The following is a 20,244-nucleotide window of genomic DNA, read 5'->3' on the forward strand; positions in this document are numbered from 1 at the left end:
TTTGATTTATTACCAGATTTTGTACCAGAGAACAATCTCTGAATGAGTGCAGTTGCTCCCACTAATCCCAATTTTAGGTGACAACTGCCTTTAGTTTTCAGTGTACATGTAGGTGTTTATTTCACTTCCTTCTGCATCTGCTTGTGTTCTCTGAGCATCTTGCATGGTCCAAGGCATGGGTTGAAAGTGGTTTAAAGTCTCTCTTCTGAGACCTACATAAATTAACTGCTTGGATGTGAAATTAGATTATTAGATAGCTCCTCTCAGAACTTGAAATTATAAAGAATAAATAGATAAACAATATGTCTTATAAAATAGTATGTATTGAATAATGTCAGAACTCATGTTTATAAAATGTATAGTTTAGACTATTAACAAAACCATAATAATATATTCATTTTTTATTAAAAATTGCACTCTTGTAAAATCACCTTTTACCCAAAAGTTTAGGACTTCAACATCATTTTCAACATCTCTTAATCCTTTAGTATTTTCAATGAGAACTGCAAACTAACCATGCGTAGCATATTAATAAATTAAACATCATTACTATATTTGATAGTTCTCTATTTTTTTCTGCAATCTTTTCAAAGTTGAAGCTTCATTTAATTGGCACTACACTATCTCAGTGAGATATCATTCCTCTACAGTTACACTGGCCAACGGCAATGACAAGACACACTTTTGGCCTTACTTATTCTTATGGTGGTTCACATATTTTTATATTCACTCCTCCAACCTTTTTTTTTGTTTTCCCGTTCCAACCATTGTGCCCCACTCACACCTACCTATATTGGGGTATACTTGTAGAGGCTTTTGAAAGGAAAGTCTCCTGAACCCTATGAAAAGTGATAACAATTTCTGGATCTTTTGCATCTAATTGACAATAATGTTTAGCTGTAATTCTGCCTTCTGAATGAGAAGAGTGTTGCCTTTAAGAGTAATATCCTGACTGACTTGCAGTATTCTATCGTTTAGAGGTCAAGATTCAATTATTTTTTCTGTGCACATGGGATTCATGATATGATGCAAAATCTGTACAAAGCCTTTTCTGACTCTCAGATGCTGTTTCTATCTGGATACTTACCAAATTATTGGCAGAATTGCTAAGAAATTAGTGTTTTATTTTCTCTGGTATGATTAAATGAATAGCACTTAAATTATCTTAATTTCTCAGTTAATATATGGTTATATAGAATAAAAAGGTCATATTAAAGCACCAAGCATATGGGCCTCTGTTTAAAACACAGTGCTCATCTGTCATAATTTTCCATTAAATTAAACTGTTGGAACAACGACTGTCATGAGACAGTAGAAATATTGATGTTACTGATTAAAATTGTTTTCTTCATGAGGCTTCTGCAGAGTTTGGATGTGATGCTAGGAGGTGATGAATGTAGTCTAAGAGGAATTTGGATTACCACTAGTCTCATAAACGTGACAGAGTTGAGACCATGCAGTAACTTGCAGGTTCAGACTTAGGATGTCCACATACATTCCTTTTTAACAAACAGACTCAAAGTAAGCCAGAAATGATGGAGCCATTCATTTTGCTAGCTTGTGATTTCTTTCCCATAGAGTCACTTGCTGTCTGATTTTATTGACATATTTTGTAACAAGCACATTGCTTTGTTTCCACAAGAGAATCTCATTTAAAGAAAGAATACTCTATTGAAAGAAAGTACTGTGCTTATTTATGCAAGCAAATAAACATTTTCTGTCATTATCTGAGAGAAGGAACTGCATGCAAAAGAATTTTAACAAAAATAATTTTGATGCTTGTCAGCTCTTAACATCTTCTTTCAAATTTATATATGTGTCAGTTGTAGGAACCTGTAGTGAGCCTTTGTTTGACTTCAAACAGACAAATTTGTCCACATCCAGAGACTACACAAATGCTAGATGCCATTTCAGATGGGCTTCTTTGGCATATTCCAGAAGCAGTATTTTATTCTTCTGTATTAGTAACAACTTTAGCCTGTATGGTCTAAAACTCACCTCTACTTGATGGAGCCTCATTTAGCCTTTGGATGTTTCTATCAAACAGATGCCTCTCCTAGGGGAGGGTAGGCAGGCATGAGACCCCTTTTTACTCTTAGCCTTTTAATTTTTGTGTCTTGAAATGGCAACCCCTCTTTCCCTATCAAGGCAATTAGAAATGAAGCCGTTGCCTCTGGAGCAAATGTAAAATCTGAGTTGCCCTTTCCTTCAGGGAGTCCGGCCTTTCTGAGCAGCTTAGCTAGGGATTTCACTTAAAATGAGCCAAAAAATTAGTCATGCCAGGATTTTTGTATCCATGACTAACCTACTCCTCCATAAGGTCTTTGATTGTAAAAACTATATCTAAAATTAGAACTGCTGTCTTGCAAAACCTTTATGAATAAAGCAAAAGATTAGCTTTTCAAATGACAGTGTCAGTATTAGTTTCTTGCAATAATTTCATTTGTTTCATATGCTGCATTAAAGGAGATGCAAAAGGGATTCTAACATATTGTCTTTTATATATTTTGTTCACCGCACAACCTAACCTGAAAACCTAAACCTCTACTTTCTGAGAAAAGTGATCAAATTGTGGAAAGGTTTGCTTGTCTGTGCTCTGTGCCTAAAATAAAAATACAAGTTTTTTATAAGATCGTTTTATGCCAGCTAGTTTTTCAATATGCATTATATCAAGTTCAAAGTACATTTGTCCGTATATTTATTGCATATTATATTGAATCTATGAGGTACTTTATTGAGTTCATTATGCTTCATATTTATCTCATATTGCTTTATTGAGTTCAGCATAATCTTTAACCTATAATGCATTTTCATTTTATTTGGTACATTAGAATATTTTCCCCTCTTTCCTTTTGTCATGATTACTCCTATGCTTTTCCATGCCACTATAATACTATTCCATTATAAAAGCATTTGACAGAAGGTGTTTATCAGTCTTTTCATTTTTGAAGTGTATTTATTAGAAGTCTATAAATTGGTTTAAGTTTAATATAAAATGTCTACAAGGAGATTTTGGGCACCAATATTTTAAAGCCTCATCATTTCAAATAAAAAAAAAAGGATTTGTGTCACAAACATATGCCTGAAAATAGCATCTGTTCACATTAGAAAGCATTCTTGAAAGATATTATAGTCCTTCTTGCTTTCATTGCCATTTTTAAGGCCATTATAACTTAAATTTTTAATCTCAATGCACCTCCTGTGAGCCGGATTACCCCTGTGGTTTGTAAAAGAGCAGCACTGGTAATCTCTGCTCAGGAGGCTTTGGTCTAGCATCTATGGTAGGACCTAATAGGGCCTGACTGCTGCACTGCTCTGAGCTGCACCACCAATTCTCTCTGGTCATTTGTCCCCTTGCTGCAAAAATAAGACATATTGTTTTCCAGGTAACACTGCTCTTACTTATGCCAAATGCTTGGGCACAGATGAATGAAGAAAAAAAGCATTTAGCACCTGGGATTCGTTACTATTCATCTATAGAAAAGCTGAAATATGTTTCTTTTTCTTTTCTTTCAGATTATTACTTTAAGAGATTACATTCCCAAAATCATTGGTCCAGATGCTTTTAATCTGTATATTGGCCTTTATACAGGTTATGATCCCACAGTGAATCCCACAGTTTCTAATGTATTTTCAACAGCTGCTTTTCGTTTTGGTCATGCAACAATCCAACCAATAGTAAGGCGATTGAATGCACAGTATTTAGATGATCCTCAACTCCCAAATCTTCATTTGCATCAAGTTTTCTTTAGTCCCTGGAGACTCATTAAAGAAGGTATGGTCTTATTTAAACTGCTTCTGTTGTTCTTTGGTCTTTTTCTCCCCAGAATGCTCTAACTTTTTTCAAAGTTACTTATCCTGACTTAGGAACTGGAGCATTTATTTAATTAAATAATTTTTTAAAGTTGTTGACTGGGTTCCAGAGCACTAAAAAGAACTTGAATTATTATTCTCAATTAAATAGTTTATTAAATTGGAAGAACATTACTCTCCTGATCAAGCCAGTTTGGTATATTAGCAATAGAAAGGTGAGTGATGGTGAAGACATTTCTGGAATTTTTTGTGTATGAATTTATTAACAGGTTGCAAGTTCTTTTATACCTGAAGAACATGAAGCTCCTCCTTCATACCACTATTACTTTTTCTTTAAACTAAAGGAGATTTTTGCATGTGTCTGAATGTAAAAACCTATGTGGACAATGTTTTAAAAACATGGAAACATATATGTATTCACATTTGCTAACAAAGTTATAATGGTTTACATATATGCTATAATAGCATCATTTTTTTTATTTTTAAAGGAGGCTTGGATCCTTTAATAAGGGGTCTTCTAGCACATCCAGCAAAACTACAGGTACAAGATCAACTGTTGAATGAGGAGTTAACAGAAAAACTGTTTGTGCTGTCCAATAATGGTTCGCTTGATTTATCGTCATTGAATTTACAGCGTGGCCGTGATCATGGACTCCCAGGTCTATTGATTTTTCTTGAGTTTTTCTTCCAACTGCTTACTGAAGTATAACTGCTTATATTTGGGATGTAATCATAAACTTTTAAATTGTAGCTTTTGTAATCAGAAAAGTCACTTAAGTCTCTTTTAAAAAATATACATTGCTAATATTCTTAACTTTGATGGAAAGTATTTGGCAGTTTTGAGATTAAAACCAGATTAAAACCAGCTGGAACCAGTTCCAAAAAGTGTGGCTTTCTGCCTGAAGCAGCCACTCCCCATCAGAGGCTGTCCCCAGCCTGTGGGACAGGTGAATTCAGGCACAGCCTCACCAGCTCCACCAACCACAGAAGGTGTTGACAGATGTCTTCAGGAGTGCTATAGATGGCTTAGTTAGGCACACTCTGCATTTTGAGAAATACTACATGTTTGCCACTGTTTCTTGCATTTTTTACTCCAGTCAGCCCAGGGTAAAATTGAACTAACAGTCAAGGAGTTAATAGCCCATCAGGCCATGGATAAACCTGCTTAGAGAAAGGCTGCTGGAGCTTAGTTCAGAACCTGCCATAATTTCTCTCATCAATTTAATCAGTAATAGTAGACCTTTTTTATACTAAACTGTCTATGACTATGATCAAGATTGTCAAAATCCAGTCCTTATAAATTTTTAAATGTCAAATATCATGTCTAACAGACAAATCTAATCTTCCTTTAAACATCATATTTGCAGGTTACAATGAATGGCGAGAATTCTGTGGCTTGCCAAAACTGGAAACTCACACTGACCTGAATACAGTAATAACCAATCCCAATGTCACTGAAAAAATCATGGAATTGTACCATAATCCTAACAACATTGATGTTTGGCTTGGCGGTCTCATGGAAGACTTTCTTCCAGGTGCAAGAACTGGTCCCCTGTTTGCATGTATAATTGGAAAGCAAATGAAAGCACTAAGGGATGGTGACCGGTGAGTTTGTTACGAGTCAAATTGTGTAGAAATGCAGAAGCAATGGATATTTTACAGCCACTTAAATATGCTTCAAACAAATCATTCTCTACCCCTTGCACATTTTTGTCTTAGCTCCCTCAGTTTTGTCGGGTGAGCTTTTGATTATTCGTCTTTGGCTGGTATTTGGTCTCAATTCCAGATGACATGGAATTTGTTAGTTTCTATGGTACTGAGGTGTCCAGCTGAGCACTCCTGCTGAAAATGCAAGGTGCTACCAGAAGTTAATTGTGGCAGGGGCCAGTAACTCCTGCAGGGATGGATGTAGGACTGTACAGGCTTTATTCCCCCTGAGGGTTGCACTGGGCTCAGGGGCTGGAAGAACCTCAATATTTTTCTTTGGCAACTGCAGCAAAGTCAGAAGAGATAGGAAAAACCTGTAATTCAGTCCTCATAGAGGGGATAATAAAAACACCACATACTTGGCCTTATGTGAATTGGGACTGCAGAGTGTTCCCAGAGTTACCTCATTGGACACAGTATAGAATGTCAGTTCAACCAACCCTACACAAGTGCCACCAGGATCTTGTGCCAGTATAATCCTTCATACCAGGAAAGCAGGAGGAATGCAGCTTTAGGTCACAACAGGGCACAAGAAGCTGTTTATATCTTGCTTCTGCTCATGAAGCAATTATAAAACCAAACTTTTTTTATTGCTGTCATTATTTGTGGCAGTAATTTTGGATCCCATGAGACAACTAATTTAAAACTGCTCACACCATGCTAGCAGGGGTGTTTAAGTACTTCTGGTCCTTACAATGACCTTTAAGCTCCTCTAAGTCACTGTTATGGAAAATAACCATTATGGAAATAATCATCCTAGCCAGAATTTAAACCTGAACTTTAAAAAATGTTAATTAATTAGCTCATAAGAAAAAGCAATGCTAATCATAAAGGTAACATTTCATTTGCAGAAACTATATAGACAACAAACATTCTACTCATCTGTGTAAAAAACATGGTTGAAAGTCCTCTGAATTGTACAGGCATACTTTTCCCTATCTGAGGAAGGAGTATCTATGGAAGTCTTTTCAGCCTCCATTCTATTATTCAGTACCTTACACAGTTACTTAACATTCAGTGTCTTATAATGCTACCTGCATTAAATAAACATAAGCCTAATTTAATACATTAACTCCAAATTGAGAAAAAGAGAGTTATAATAATGAAAGAATTCCCCAGGTTTCTGCCACAAAGTTTGTGGTAGTTAACTTAAATGTGAAATGGTATTCTGTCATTAATAACAAAGAAGCCACCTAAGAGAATTTAGAAGTATATAACAACATGTTATAGTTGTCGCATAATAAGAATAGAAAAGCTTTTGGTCAGGTAGAGTGTTGGGTGTTACCTATAACTGCACCAGGGACACTACATACACTAGATACCCCAAGTGACATGTCTGTATACAGGGATTTAAAAGTAATTCTTCTAATGTACTCTTAAGTTTAGAAATCAGGACTACCTGGAATTGTCATCTAAACTCTGAATTCTGATAGCCCTAAAGCATTTTTTCAGTAATCTCACAAAAAATAAAAGGTTTTCTTCTATCTACTAAACTCAGGCGCTGTCTTAACCACATCACCTGAAATAACTTGTTTCTGATCCATCAGCCTTCTTCCACCTCTTCCTCCTCTGAATATTTTTGCAATCTCAGTATTTGAAATATTTGGGCAAAACTTCTGAAGTTTTGACATACTTTGCATAGGGATTTGATCACCTGATGCAAAAAGAATGGAATAAACAAAAATTTTTGTTAAAGTAAACACCTATCTGTTTGGCATATTAAAAATCATTTTTCATTTAGGCTGTAGATAAAACTGCATTTTGTGATGAAAGTAGAACAGGTTTTAATGTATGTGAAAGGGGATGTGACAGATGTAGAGCTGAGTGGAGAAATGTCTTTGATAGCTTTGGTTATAGGAAGTGGCCTTGGAATCATGAGAGAGGTTTCAGGATGCTCTGAGTAGTTTAGGAACAGGGTGCAGGTGAGGTATAGGAAGAATTTCTTTCTTTTTTTCCCTTTAGCCCCTCCATCTCTCCTGCATATCTTGCTACAGTGCTGCTGAGGTATGGGACATTCACTCCACCCTGGTTCTGTACATTGCCTCCTTCTTCAATGTAGGCAAAGTGGGATGGGTTTTTTAACAAATTAGGCTTCTGAAGGTAACTATTGGCCCATAAATAAAGCCAGTTTTCCAAAATTTCACATGCACTTACCTTATCCACCAGGTATGCTCCTGTTGGCAGCAGGATCCAATTTGCCTTGAAAAGCCACCCTAGGGCACACTGGCAATTCTCATCCTCCCCAGAACACAAACACAACTATTAGAATTCCCACTTGTATGGCAGCTCATAAAAATCTTCAAATGCTGCACATGTGCCCGGTTTGCATAGAGTCCACAGTCAATATTGCTGTTCTGTTTTATTCAGGAAAAAAAACCCCACAAACTCATAGACTTTCTAGAAGCCTAAGCTGTGAGCCCCCTGTATTATGGATCATAAGTCCTCTGTTAAATCTGAGCTCAGTGTGATCACTCCCATACTCTACTGCTGACTATGCTCAGGCATGTTACCCCAAATCCTGCCTAGCATTTGGGAAAATACTAACTGGCCTGGCACTAAGCAGAGTAGCAGTGCTTATCACCATTTAATTTACTAATAGATATTTTAAATCAAGGAACTAAGGGAACTAAGCAGTGTAGCAGTGTTTATCACCATTTAATTTACTAATAGAGATTTTAATCAAGCTCTCCAGAAGTATTTTTGCTATTAATGACACTTCTTTATATACAAATGTTTGTCTTTCCTTTTCTCCTCATTGTTTTCTTTCCTTTAACCTTTGAATGTATATGTGTATGCATACATATTTATTTTATATAATGTCACCATTTTATAGATATACTTTTGTAGTACCAACTGGTTCCTCTGTTCTGATGCCACACTCCTGACAAAAATAAACAGGTCTTGTCTATTCCAGACAGTCCTCTTAGCTTACTTTTTGTATGATCAAAAACATAACTACTATCTTATGTTTTTCTACTATAACTAATCTGCATATCTACAGGTTTCTTAGCAAATTAAATGGTCCTAGTTAACCAGAGAAGCATTCAACAATACCTCTTTTCCTAGCAACCATTCAGTAAGAGCAAGCAGAATTCAAAAGCTTTAGTATGAGGAAATTTATTATGGTTACTCCTCTCAGTCTTCTGTAATTTATGCTTTAACAATTTATGAGTGAACAGCACATATCAGTGTGCATAGGAGTAAGGATCCAGTCCAATCAAGTCTGTCTCAAGTTTTTGTCTCAGGATTGTAACTTTTTTTATGGACCAGTTTAATCAACGAAAAGCAATTCTGTTGGCTTTAACACAAGACCCAAGTTGACCAGCATATCAGACTCACACTAGCCTTTTTATGACTGGTTCTGTATGGTCATGGTGTTTACTCTTATTATTGTTATATTCACCTATTTTTACTGTAATTCTTATTTTTAGTCTTTTATATAACGTACTTACTTACTGTGTAAGTAAGAATAGCCAGCCCTTTGAATTTGATATTTTCAGAAAAAGTTTATATTATTCTTTACAGATTTTGGTGGGAAAATGATGATGTTTTCACAGAAGCTCAAAAGCAGGAACTCAAAAAACATTCACTGTCCCGCGTGATTTGTGACAACACAGGAATTTCTGAAGTGCCAGCAGATGCCTTTCAACTTGGAAAGTTTCCACAGGATTTTAAGCATTGTAACAATATACCTGGGATGAATTTAGAAGCTTGGCAAGAATTTTATCAGGAAGGTAATCTGTAGTTACCAATCATTTTGGAGGGGAAGGGAGGGGAGGAGAGAGAAGGGGAGGGGAGGGACAGTAAAGAGCAGTTGAAGTTCTGACCTTGGTTCTGATAGATTTTAAATTACTGGTCTGGGTGAGACCTTTAGTATTTCTATCACTTAGAAGTGGGATTATAGAATCATAGAACATTTTGGCTTGGAAGGGATCTTTATAAGACATCTAGTTCAACTCACCTGCAATGACCAAGGACATATTCAACTATATCAAATTTCTTAGACCCCTGTGCAATCTGAATCCAAATGTTTCCAGGGATGGGGCATTCACCTCTCAGGACAACTTGTGCCAGTGTTTGAGCACTCTTGTGTGGCAGTGACATATTCTCTGAACAGAGACAGACATAATTCTCTCCCAGGATTTTCCTGGGAAGCTGTGATAAAGCTCAAAGAAAACAATTAATATCTCTACTTGCTGCACCTGTTGTTGTGCACATGTGGAATGTGTTATGGAGATTGTTTACCAAAGAGTGATTTCTTAATTGGACTCTGGTGATGGTGTTTTGATTGATTGACCAATTAGGTCAAAGCTGTCTGGCAACAGTGATGGGTTTTTCATATAGTAGAATATAGTGTAGGATAGAATAGTGTAGTAGCAGTAACAATAAAGTGATTGATCAGCCTTCTGCAATCATGGAGTCAATGCTCATTATTCCCTGTTCAGGGGATTGCTGCTACAATGCTCTTGTAAAAAACTTGTTCCTTATATTTAATCTAAATCATCCCTCTTTTAGTTTAAAAATGTTACCCCTCGTCCTATTGCAAGAGGTTCTGGTAAAAATTTTGTGCCAGTCATTCTGAAAAGACTTGGTTAAATTAGGAGACTGCAAAAAGGTCTCCCTGGAGCCTTTTCTTCTCCAGGCTGCAACAAAAACAACCCCAGCTATCTCAGCTTCTCTCTTCAAAGGAAAGGTGCTCCAGCCCTCCAGCTCCAGCCCTCTGATTATTTGTGTTGCCCTACTCGGGACTTAATCCAACAGGTCCATGTCCTTCTTATGTTGCAATGCTAGTTTTGTGAGGATCACAAGTCAAACCTGTTGTATCGCATATAAATTCTTTTCCATAAATGAACAATGAAAGCCTTGATCACCTTAAAACATGTGAAAATTTTCACTGAAGGTAATTTTTATAACAGTAATGAAGAATACCATCCATTTGTAAGTATAAGGGGATGTCATAGTTTGACATGGGATATCAAATGTTTAATGTTTTAAAAGCCTGTAATACAGACTTTCTATTTGTAGATGAACTATGTGGAACACCAAAGAGTGTGGAAAATGGTGATTTTGTATACTGCTCAGAATCTGGAAAATCTACAGTGACTTATACATGTCACTATGGATTTCAGTTACAAGGAGAAGAACAATTAACCTGCACAAGCAAAGGATGGAACTTTGAGGCTCCAGTTTGTATAGGTATCTATTATTATTTATTTATTTATGAGTTTTCTAACATCTAAAGTCCACCATAGCTCATCAGATGTGCATTCACTCCTATGCTTTCTTGAAGTTAGCATCCTGGGGTGTAATAGCACAAAAATGTGAAACTCTCTCCAGAATCTCCATCTCAATTTCTACCCATCCTGATTCAGCAATCAAGTTGATGATAGAAAAATGGCACTAAAAATTGCCCAATTAAGCAAAAATCAAGTCTATTAACAACCAGTGGGAGGGAGGGGGAGGAGAAAGTGAGGAAAAAGGCAGCAAATCAGAATTATACATTGCTTCCTCCTACATTGAACATAACAGCATGACAGATAGTTGTCATTTTTCTGGCATTGTTTCAATGGATACTCTAGATAAAAGTTGAACTATGCACCACTAGGTCATGTGTCATCCTAATAATTTTAGTAATAGTGAAAAAAACCATTCTGTGAAATGAATACATGAAATTAAAGAAACTAATAATCACTTTATGTCCAACCTCCCTCTCCCAAATAGCTGTGAAAAGATTTGCCAGAAGTTAATTACTTCTGCAGGTACAAAAGAAGAGCGGGTGAAAAACTCAGCAAAAGGATATATTTCTGGCACATTTTCACAGGAAATCTTTTCTGTTATTTTAATAATTCTTTAATCTTCTCTTTTCTTTTTGCCTTTTACTGCTTAATAGAATAGGTTAGAAAGAGAATGTGGCAAATATTTCAAGACTTTCACTCTTCATGTTATGAAGAATGAATTCTCTCTGTTCACATTTCAAATGTGCGCTTTTATAATAGGGCTGTTTGTACATATATATGTATATATGTATGTGCACATTCACATTCACATTCTTCTGCTTTATAAGAACATGAGAGAAAACTAAACCCAAAAAGGCTATATTTCAGAATATATTATGGATGGTGGTAAAATAATTTGAGTGCAAGTGCTGCAGCTCATCCACAATAAAATCTGCTTATCAGTATTTCTGTGATAGCGGAATAGAAAGCTCTTCATTCTAATTGTATACCTGGTATGGAAAAAGTCAAATGAAATTTGCAGCTCTTTCCTTTATTCACACCCTATTTATCCACTGAATTCCTCCCACATAAATACTATATAAAGAAATAAAGCTGTTAAATGAATTATAATAAAACCTTTTCAACAGATTAATGTTCTGGCAGTGAATGGAATAAATAAGTTAAATGAGTGAATCATTCCTTGTCCTAGTTTCTTTTAATATGTTCAGTAATGTAAACAAAAGACTGTATATCTGCTATAGGAAAACAAGCTGCTGCATATATTAAAAAAGCAATGCCTTTATTAAAGGAAAAACCATCAAAACCCACTTATGCAGATGCTACTTGAGTTTTACAGTAGAAAGCACTTTGTTCCATGCATGCCTGTGCAATATGTTCCCATTCTTTTAAATATTCAGCAAATTAGGGATAAATCAAGCAATATAATGAGGAGGATAGAGCTTAGCATTTCTGCAGATGGTTTCAAAATTATATGCTGCTCTGGAAAAGACAGAGTGGCTTGCTGGCAAAAGCATAGGATTCTGAGAGCTGTTAATTCCCGCTTACTAACTTGGGCTTTGACTGAAATAATTTCTATTGATTCAGGAAGTCATTTAGTGCTAGAATATGCCACCTTCCTTTATATTAAGTGATGTCATACTCCTGATAGATGACTATTTTGATTTAGTAAACTACTGCTCTCTGATTAGCAGGGTAGACTGGTCAGATCTGACATGGATTATTTAGTGATGAAGAAGTGTTAGTTACTTAGCAGAGAGCATGACTACGGACCTGCAGAAGTGGAATTGGCACATTTGAATTACAATGCAGGCAAAGGTGCAGGTTTTCTTTCCTGGATAATGATTAAGGCAGTGAACATTGACTCAAAATTTAGTTTTGAAGTGACTAATACACAGAAATCTTCATCTTGAACAACAGATTCTTTTCCTGCTTCAAAGAAGTGTTATGAAAGTTATTGTTTCTTAAGGGTTCTGAAGTTTTAGATTTTTCCTCCATGTTAGTCTTTTGACCATCTTAGTTGACAACTATCTTTATGCACAGCTACTTTTTTGTACTAAAATTTGAGAGAATCAGGCTGATCCTATTTCCGATGATGGAAAGTGGTCTCAGTGACAATGATAAACTAAGTCAGTAAATACAGGTCAATTTCTAATACTGATTGAAAATAACTAGTTGCATTGAAGTAGTAGATCAAACATTGTGATAGAGAAGGAAAGGAATAAAACCAAAAAGAGAAGACACTGAAGACTTGACTACTTGTTCACATATGGTTTTGCAATGTTTCACAGGTCCACTTGTCAGAGACATTAAACAAGGTGTCAGATATACAGAACCAATTGGAAAGTACCTAAAATAACAGTGGACACCTACTTTTAGTCAACTAAAATAATTCATGCAAGTAAATATTACATAGAAAGAAGAAAGTTGCAAAAATATGCAACTGCTGTTTACCATTTCATCACATAACCAGAAAGTGAGAGTGAAAGATCCTGAAAGGCCTCAAGAACAGTATGTGTATGTATAAACACATGAACAGTATGCACATTTTCCAGTGGATAACTGTTTATCTGCTCAACATTCTGCTAGGATATTGTCATTTTACAGAATTTATATAGCATCTTGAAACAACCATCCTTGCAGTGATATTACAAATTGTGGTTATAAATTTTGTAACCAAAGCTAACCTGAAAATTTGACTTCTCAAAATCATGCGTGGACATGTACAGAACTGTGTCTGCATTATTATTTTCATTATGTCTATAGAGCACAGGATGAAAACATTTACAGAGAATAAAGTCAAATCTTAGGACATGAACACATGCTAGAAGAGCTCTCAAGTTTAGGGTTTGCATTTTGGAAAATTCATCCAATTTCCATTTGTGGCTTTTGGAGGATTATTAAAGCAACATTTTTTTTCATCATCTCCAGCTTTAAAACAAACAAACAATCAAAACAAAGCAACAACAACCCTGTATTTTGTCCTTCAAAGAGTAACAATACAGATTTTTATCATCTGTCTCATTGAAAATGTACAATGCCTTTCATTTATGAATCCTTGTCAAAAGTATTTATGAGAAATTAGTAATCCCTTTGTAATTTGCAATTGTTATTGATCAGTGTGTACTTATTTTGCAGACATCAATGAATGTGAAAATGAAATTAATCCACCATGCCATCCTTCTGCTATATGCATTAACACTAAAGGCAGCTACAAATGTCTCCACACTGATCCCTACAAGCTGGCAGAAGATGGAAGAACATGCATTGGTAATGGCTGTGAACCTACTGCCCATTAAAATGTTCTTTGTTCCACTTTACAATGCTGTAAAAATTCATCAGATTACATTTTACTGAAGAGCTGTTAACATATGTGAAAAATCTCTACACACCCATGTAAAGATACAGATTCTGTAAATGAAGGTGTTAAATAAATAATTCTGATACATAAATAAGATTTTCATTTCCATTCCTATTTCATATGAACCACTAAGCATTTCCTGACAGTGCATATGAGGAGGGAATCAAATTTGTCTCAGTTTCTCCTAGTCAGTATCTAAATTCAGCATTTAAATATTAACTAAGTTCTACTTGACACATTTCAAAACTGTCAATCCTTTCAGAGCTAGCAGAAATAACACATTTTCTTGGGGTTTTCTACTTTTCAGCATGCATGGAAGCTGTATGGTAGAAGTTTAGGAGGAATATGAGTGCAGTTGCCCTCTAAAGCTGAGCAATACCTTCTCTGGGGAAACCTCCATGAAACCTACAATTCAAACTCAAGTGGATGGGTATTTGCTTTATCTGAGTGCCCAAGGGAAGCACACAATGTTTAAACCACTCAGTTCTTGCAGATTGAGTGCTGTACGCCACACAATCATAAGCACACTGAATCTCACTGGTAGCAAATTACTTTCTTCCTGTTTCAGCAACTCCTTGGTTATGACGTGGGACTACACTGTCCCTTATTATTAATTGCTCTAAGGAAAAAAAAAAACCCAAAAAACTTAGTTGCAAACAAACATCTCTTCAATTACATGAGGTATATCCAGTCAATTTTTCAGCTGCGTTTCAGGGTCACATGAGCAATCCAACCAGGGAGATCACATTCTTAAAAATGACATCTTAAGCAAGGCCACATGACTTCATCAAAGGCCCAGGAATGAAGTACAACAGGAGACTGCACTAGCCCAGAAGACACTCCAGTAGAAAAGCTTCCCCAACAGGAGGTTGCCAGTATGGACCTACCTCTCTCTTGCTGTAGAAAATGCAAATGCAAATCTTCAAGGTCTAATTTTTATGAGACTAGACTAAAAAGTTATAGCCATTCAGAGTTCCATTTGAATCAGAAAATAGAAAAAAAACCACTTTTTTTTTAGATGTTTCTTAACTTTATTATTTATTCCTTTATCCAATCAACCATGGTTACATTTTTTTATTCCTCTAAATTCAGAGACAAAAATCTGCTTTCAGATTAATTTAAAGTGATCAATTTAATTCTTTACATTAATTTATTTATTTAAAGAATTTAATTTAATTCACTGGTATTGAGTGCAACAAAGATAACATAAGGACACTGCATTGGCATATGGCTGCTGTTGCAGTGTGTATGTGCTATGGACTTCCTGATCAGGAAGAAATAGATGGGTCTTTCTTCAAACAACTGAAAGAATCTTTGTGTCCACGGACCCTGGCCCTCATGAGGAATTTTACCCACAGTTGTAAGGACAGCACAGCAGGGCACATGCAATCTAGAAGATTTTTGGAGGGTACTGACAGCTTTCTGACAGAAGCAGATCAAGGAAACAAGAAGAAAAGGTGCTCTGTGGGATCTAGTGCTTAAAAATAGAATCACAGAATGGTTAAGGTTGGAAGGCACCCCTGGAGTTCATCTTGCCCAATTCTTCTGTTCAAGCAAGATCACCTAAAGCCAGTTGCCCAGGACCATGTCTAGACAGCATTCAACTCTCTCCATGTGGAGACTCCACAACATTTCTGAGCAAAAAATACCAGTGTTCACTTAGCCTCCCAGTGCCAGTTTCCTGATGACACCCACTGTACACCAGTTTGTGCCCATTGACTCTTGTCCTGTCACTGGGTACCACTAGAAACGGCACAGCTCTGTCCTCTTTGCACCTTTCCTTCAGATGTTTATACAAATTGATAAGCTCCCCCCTGAATCTTCTCATTGCAAGGCTAAGCTGTCCCAGAGCTCTCAGCCTCTTATCATAGGAGAGATAATTTAGACTCCAATTGTCTTTGTGCCCCTTTTCAGGGCTCTTTCCAGTATGTCGATGTCTCTGCTGCACCCACCCAACTCTAGATGATGTTTTATCCAGAGCAGAGGGGAAGGCCCACGTCTCTTGATCTGCTGGCAATACTTTCCTCAACACATCCTAGGATACCGTCATCTCCCACACCGATGTCTTTATTGGGTGTTCTGAGAAGGGTCCCAGCGACAGCTCTTCTACAGAACCAGGCTAAAACAGCCCATTATATAGGGTATAGGGGGATCAGAAATTGTCCAATAGCAGGGGTTAAGGGGAAGTGACCTATGGGCTTACAGAGAGATAAGCAGGGGTTCGAAAGGCAGAAGACAGGGGCTTGCCCTGACTTAGCATTTCCTTTCTTTAGGCCTCTGGTCTCTACAGGGCCTTTGCAATCCCTGTGCCTGCTACAACTACCATCCACCTTTGCAGGAAGGGTGCATCGCTGGCTCACCTTCAGCTTGGTGCCACCAGGCCCCACAGGTCCTTTTCTGCCAAGCCATTTTCCATAAAGTCATTCGCTGCTGTGGACTGAGGCCTGGGGTCGTTCCTCCCCAGATGCAGGAGTTTGTATTTTCCCTGTTGAACTGTGAGGTGCCTGTCAGCCCATTTATCTCATCTGTAGAGGCCCCTGGGCAACCTGCTGATCCTGCTCAAACAGGAAAATTTGACTAGTTGACCTCAAAAGGTCCCTTCCAACCTCAATGAATCTTTGATTCTACATTTAGGTAAAGAGAAAACAGGTTTTAGCAGTGTTTTGCATGGTTTCTCTGTAAACTGGCTCTTAACATACTAGTGTACATCTTTCACTGTCATTTCTCATATTTTTTGAATTGAGAAAAGAGTCAATGAGCTACTTGATAGTAGATTGCTTGCAAAAATATTTGTATTTACAAGGGAAAGGAGAATGTTACAGCTAAGTGTATTCCAGTTGGTTTAATTTCCATATTAAAAATATGAAAATTTTTCATGAAACAAGACATTTGTGTTTTTATTTCAGACAATAAGTTTCTATCAAGGTCATTGAGTGGCTTCTTTTATTGGTCTATTGTTTTTGCATTTTTAAGGACATCATTCATAAGGCCTAGCTAATTTCATCCTATGATTAGAGTGAGGTTTTGAGACCTGGTGAAAAAAAGGCAGTGCAACACTTTTCTAAACCAATATATTGGTGATAATAGATGAGCAGCTGAAACTGAGCAGTAATAAGAATTTGGAAATCTGCAGTATAGAGTGATTTAAAATTATGAGAGCACTTCACGTTATTATGAGCATTTCAGTCTTCAAAACTAAAAAGCTCTTATAAATTTTGAAGCGCTCTAGTAATGCTAACTATTCAATAGTAAAAATCTATATAACCTTCAATCCTGCTTTTATTGATGGAATTGATCAGTAGCCTCAAGGCTTTTTTTTCTAAGTTTGGATAATGTCTTTGACTCAGATGGAAACTTGTATAGGATAACTTTATTCAGGAAGTGAATTTGTTGAATGGTCTCAAATCAAAGTTGCTCATCCCTTACCACTCTGGCACATGGTTTGTGATACTTTTATAAGTAAAAAAAACCAAATCAAGCAAACCCCAAATTAAACAAACAAAAATCCCAACAAAACCCTTAAAATTCTCAATTTTGATCTATGCATATTCTAATTACATTAAAAATACTGTCACAATTTAAATATCGTCACTTTTGATCCAAAATTATTTTACCTCTGCACAAAATAATTTGCTCTCAAGATTCCTCATAGTCATGCAACCCAAAATATTGGCTTCTAATTTAAATTAGCTTTAGTTCTTGTTTTGAGTTATATGACAGTGACGGATTGTAACCTTTGGATAAATATTCTTAACTTTTTGCATGTTTTTACTGCCATGTCAAAGGAACATAAATCCTGAAAATGACACTTCCTTAAACTTTGATGGAATTATAATATTGGATCAACTTTCTTTGCTGTGCTGCAGAATGTTGTAGAAGTGACTCATCACAGCAGGTGCTTTAGTCTGCAAAGTCAGTTGGTACACTCAGCACTGCACCCTGCAGGGCTGAGAAAGCCAGCTGGTTTGAGATGGCAGAAAACAAGACTTTTGAAACTTTTATCAAGACTACAGGAAAAATATGGCTCATTTGGGGAAAAATTTACAACAGGAACTTTATATTCTGTGCTACCCACGTGCTTACAAAATTGATCTTTTTGTGTGCTCAATTTTGTATTTACCAGTGAATGGATATTGCTGTAAAGACTTAACTGAGAAAGTGAGATAAATAGTGAAGCATATTCAGGGGTGGGTAAAGAGAATAGACTGAAGCAAAATAGTTCAGCACTTCAAATTAAATATGTACTAAACTCAAAACACAGTTTTATTCCACTAATGATGTGTAAAAGCCAAACTAAGTACTTGAATTAAAACAGAATAAGAGATAAGTTTTAGCAGCATTTTTTAGCAGCTATGATATTATTTTCTGACATATGCCCTTTAATTAGATTGTTTCAATGAAAAATATAAAAACTCTATTATTTCTGTGAGTGCGCTTGGCAATACCATTGTGCCTTTCAGCATATATAAGAAAAGTTTTTTACATTTATAGTTAGTTAAAAGCATTGACAATTAAAAAGCTAAGTTACCAGTGTAATCAGTTTTTAAATCTGTACAGCTTTTGGTGAAAAATGAAGAAGGAATTAACACTCTCATTTTACTATTCTTGATTCTGACTCACAGCCTGCAAATGAGGTTGGTGTACCTCTCTTCAGAAGTCTATCAGTCACATGATTACACCCTTTGGACATTAGAATTCAAGAAAAAATGGCAATCAGACATCCCAGTCTGGAAGGTCATTTTTACTTTGGATGGCTCTATGTGGCATCGGAAGCACACACATCTGCCGAGCTGATGGCCGCCTGCCCACTCTAAAAACAGGAAACCAATTTTGCAAGGATACAGATGGCAGCTGGAGATGCATGGCGTGCCCATCACTGCAGAGGCAAATTCTACCCTCCAGGAAAGTTTTGTTGCTCTATCACCGTGTGCCAATTTGTACTTTATCATGTTTTCCTCATAAACACAAAGTGAAAAACGCAAAAGATACTGTGGCGCTTGACACAGCAGGATATATTTGCTGTAATGGGCCTCATGCTGGATCCCCAATTCCTGCACACAGTAAAGACAGCAAACCTCCAGCCAACCTGTTAGCCCAGGCTTAACTCAGAGGCAAACACTTCAAGAGAAACACAACCACAAGGCTGACAGCCTTGTCCAAACCACAGGGCTGAACTCAGGATGAAAAGCCAGTGGAAAGGCAGAGGTTTGTGTACTGACCATTTCCCCAGGGGGTGTTTGCTATCTGTGTTCTAGGGTAAAGCCTCAGAGCTGTGATTTTAGGCTCTGTGTCATTGTAGAGCCATGTCCAAGTGCCTGCACAATGCTTGGAAAGGGGTAGGCAAACCACCCTGTATCAGAATTATCATGCTCTTCCCATTGTCCCTTTGGGTGTTTCACTCACCTGCTCACCATACACATGACTTGGTTGCTCTTTCTCTGGCTTTATATCATAAAACTGTGGAGTGCTTATCCTTTATTTCCATTCATGGTTTCTTGAGGTTTCTATATTAATTTTAGTTAATTATTATTTCGCCAATTTGATTGCAGAATGAGATTTGACCACAAGGGAAAGGATGAACATTATCTTTTGAAGAACATAGGAAATGTTAATATCAGATTAGTGCCATAAAGGTACCAAGAGACACTTCAGCCAGTGTTCAAAATTAACTGCAGTTTTCTCAGTTATTTTTTCCCAGTAGCTATCTGTCATTCAGCTTGTCTGAGCACTACATATTATAAGTGCCCAGTTTCAGATCTTTGATAATTTTTGACATTAATGAAATAAGACTCTTGTATTCCTTTTCCTTTTTGAGCTCCTAAAATATAGAATAATGATTCGTACAACTTTCTGTATAGTCAATTAATAGTAAAGGTAAACAAGCACAGGCTGAGTTTAGGGCCCCACTAGATGAGCTTTAAATCAATGGTAGTGACCCATTTGGGTCATTAAAATCCCATGATCCTTTGTGTGAATGGAAAGACTTAGAACTATGGATCAAAGTTTATTCCACAAAGCTTCAGGGATTTTTTGACATTTTTCACTATGATGGCAAGTAACCAAGATGTCAGCTGGAAAAGCATTTAAGATACACTGACTTCTTTGACAAAAAAAAATACATCATCATCT

General features: G+C 36.6%; 1 protein-coding gene across 1 annotated transcript in view; it reads left to right on the forward strand.

Annotated features, from left to right (window-relative positions):
- TPO (thyroid peroxidase) overlaps positions 1-18,793 on the forward strand; it is a 46,063-nt gene extending 27,270 nt beyond the window's left edge. The window contains exons 9-15 of the mRNA XM_064710130.1: positions 3,517-3,775; positions 4,302-4,472; positions 5,181-5,418; positions 9,046-9,254; positions 10,546-10,716; positions 13,893-14,024; positions 18,738-18,793. Coding sequence (XP_064566200.1) covers positions 3,517-3,775; positions 4,302-4,472; positions 5,181-5,418; positions 9,046-9,254; positions 10,546-10,716; positions 13,893-14,024; positions 18,738-18,748 — 1,191 coding nt within the window. The 3' untranslated portion in view covers positions 18,749-18,793. The remainder of the gene's footprint in view (positions 1-3,516; positions 3,776-4,301; positions 4,473-5,180; positions 5,419-9,045; positions 9,255-10,545; positions 10,717-13,892; positions 14,025-18,737) is intronic.
- The last annotated feature ends 1,451 nt before the right edge of the window (positions 18,794-20,244 follow it).

Source organism: Zonotrichia leucophrys, chromosome 3 (genome assembly GCF_028769735.1).
Source record: "Zonotrichia leucophrys gambelii isolate GWCS_2022_RI chromosome 3, RI_Zleu_2.0, whole genome shotgun sequence".
NCBI classification, from domain to species: domain Eukaryota; kingdom Metazoa; phylum Chordata; class Aves; order Passeriformes; family Passerellidae; genus Zonotrichia; species Zonotrichia leucophrys.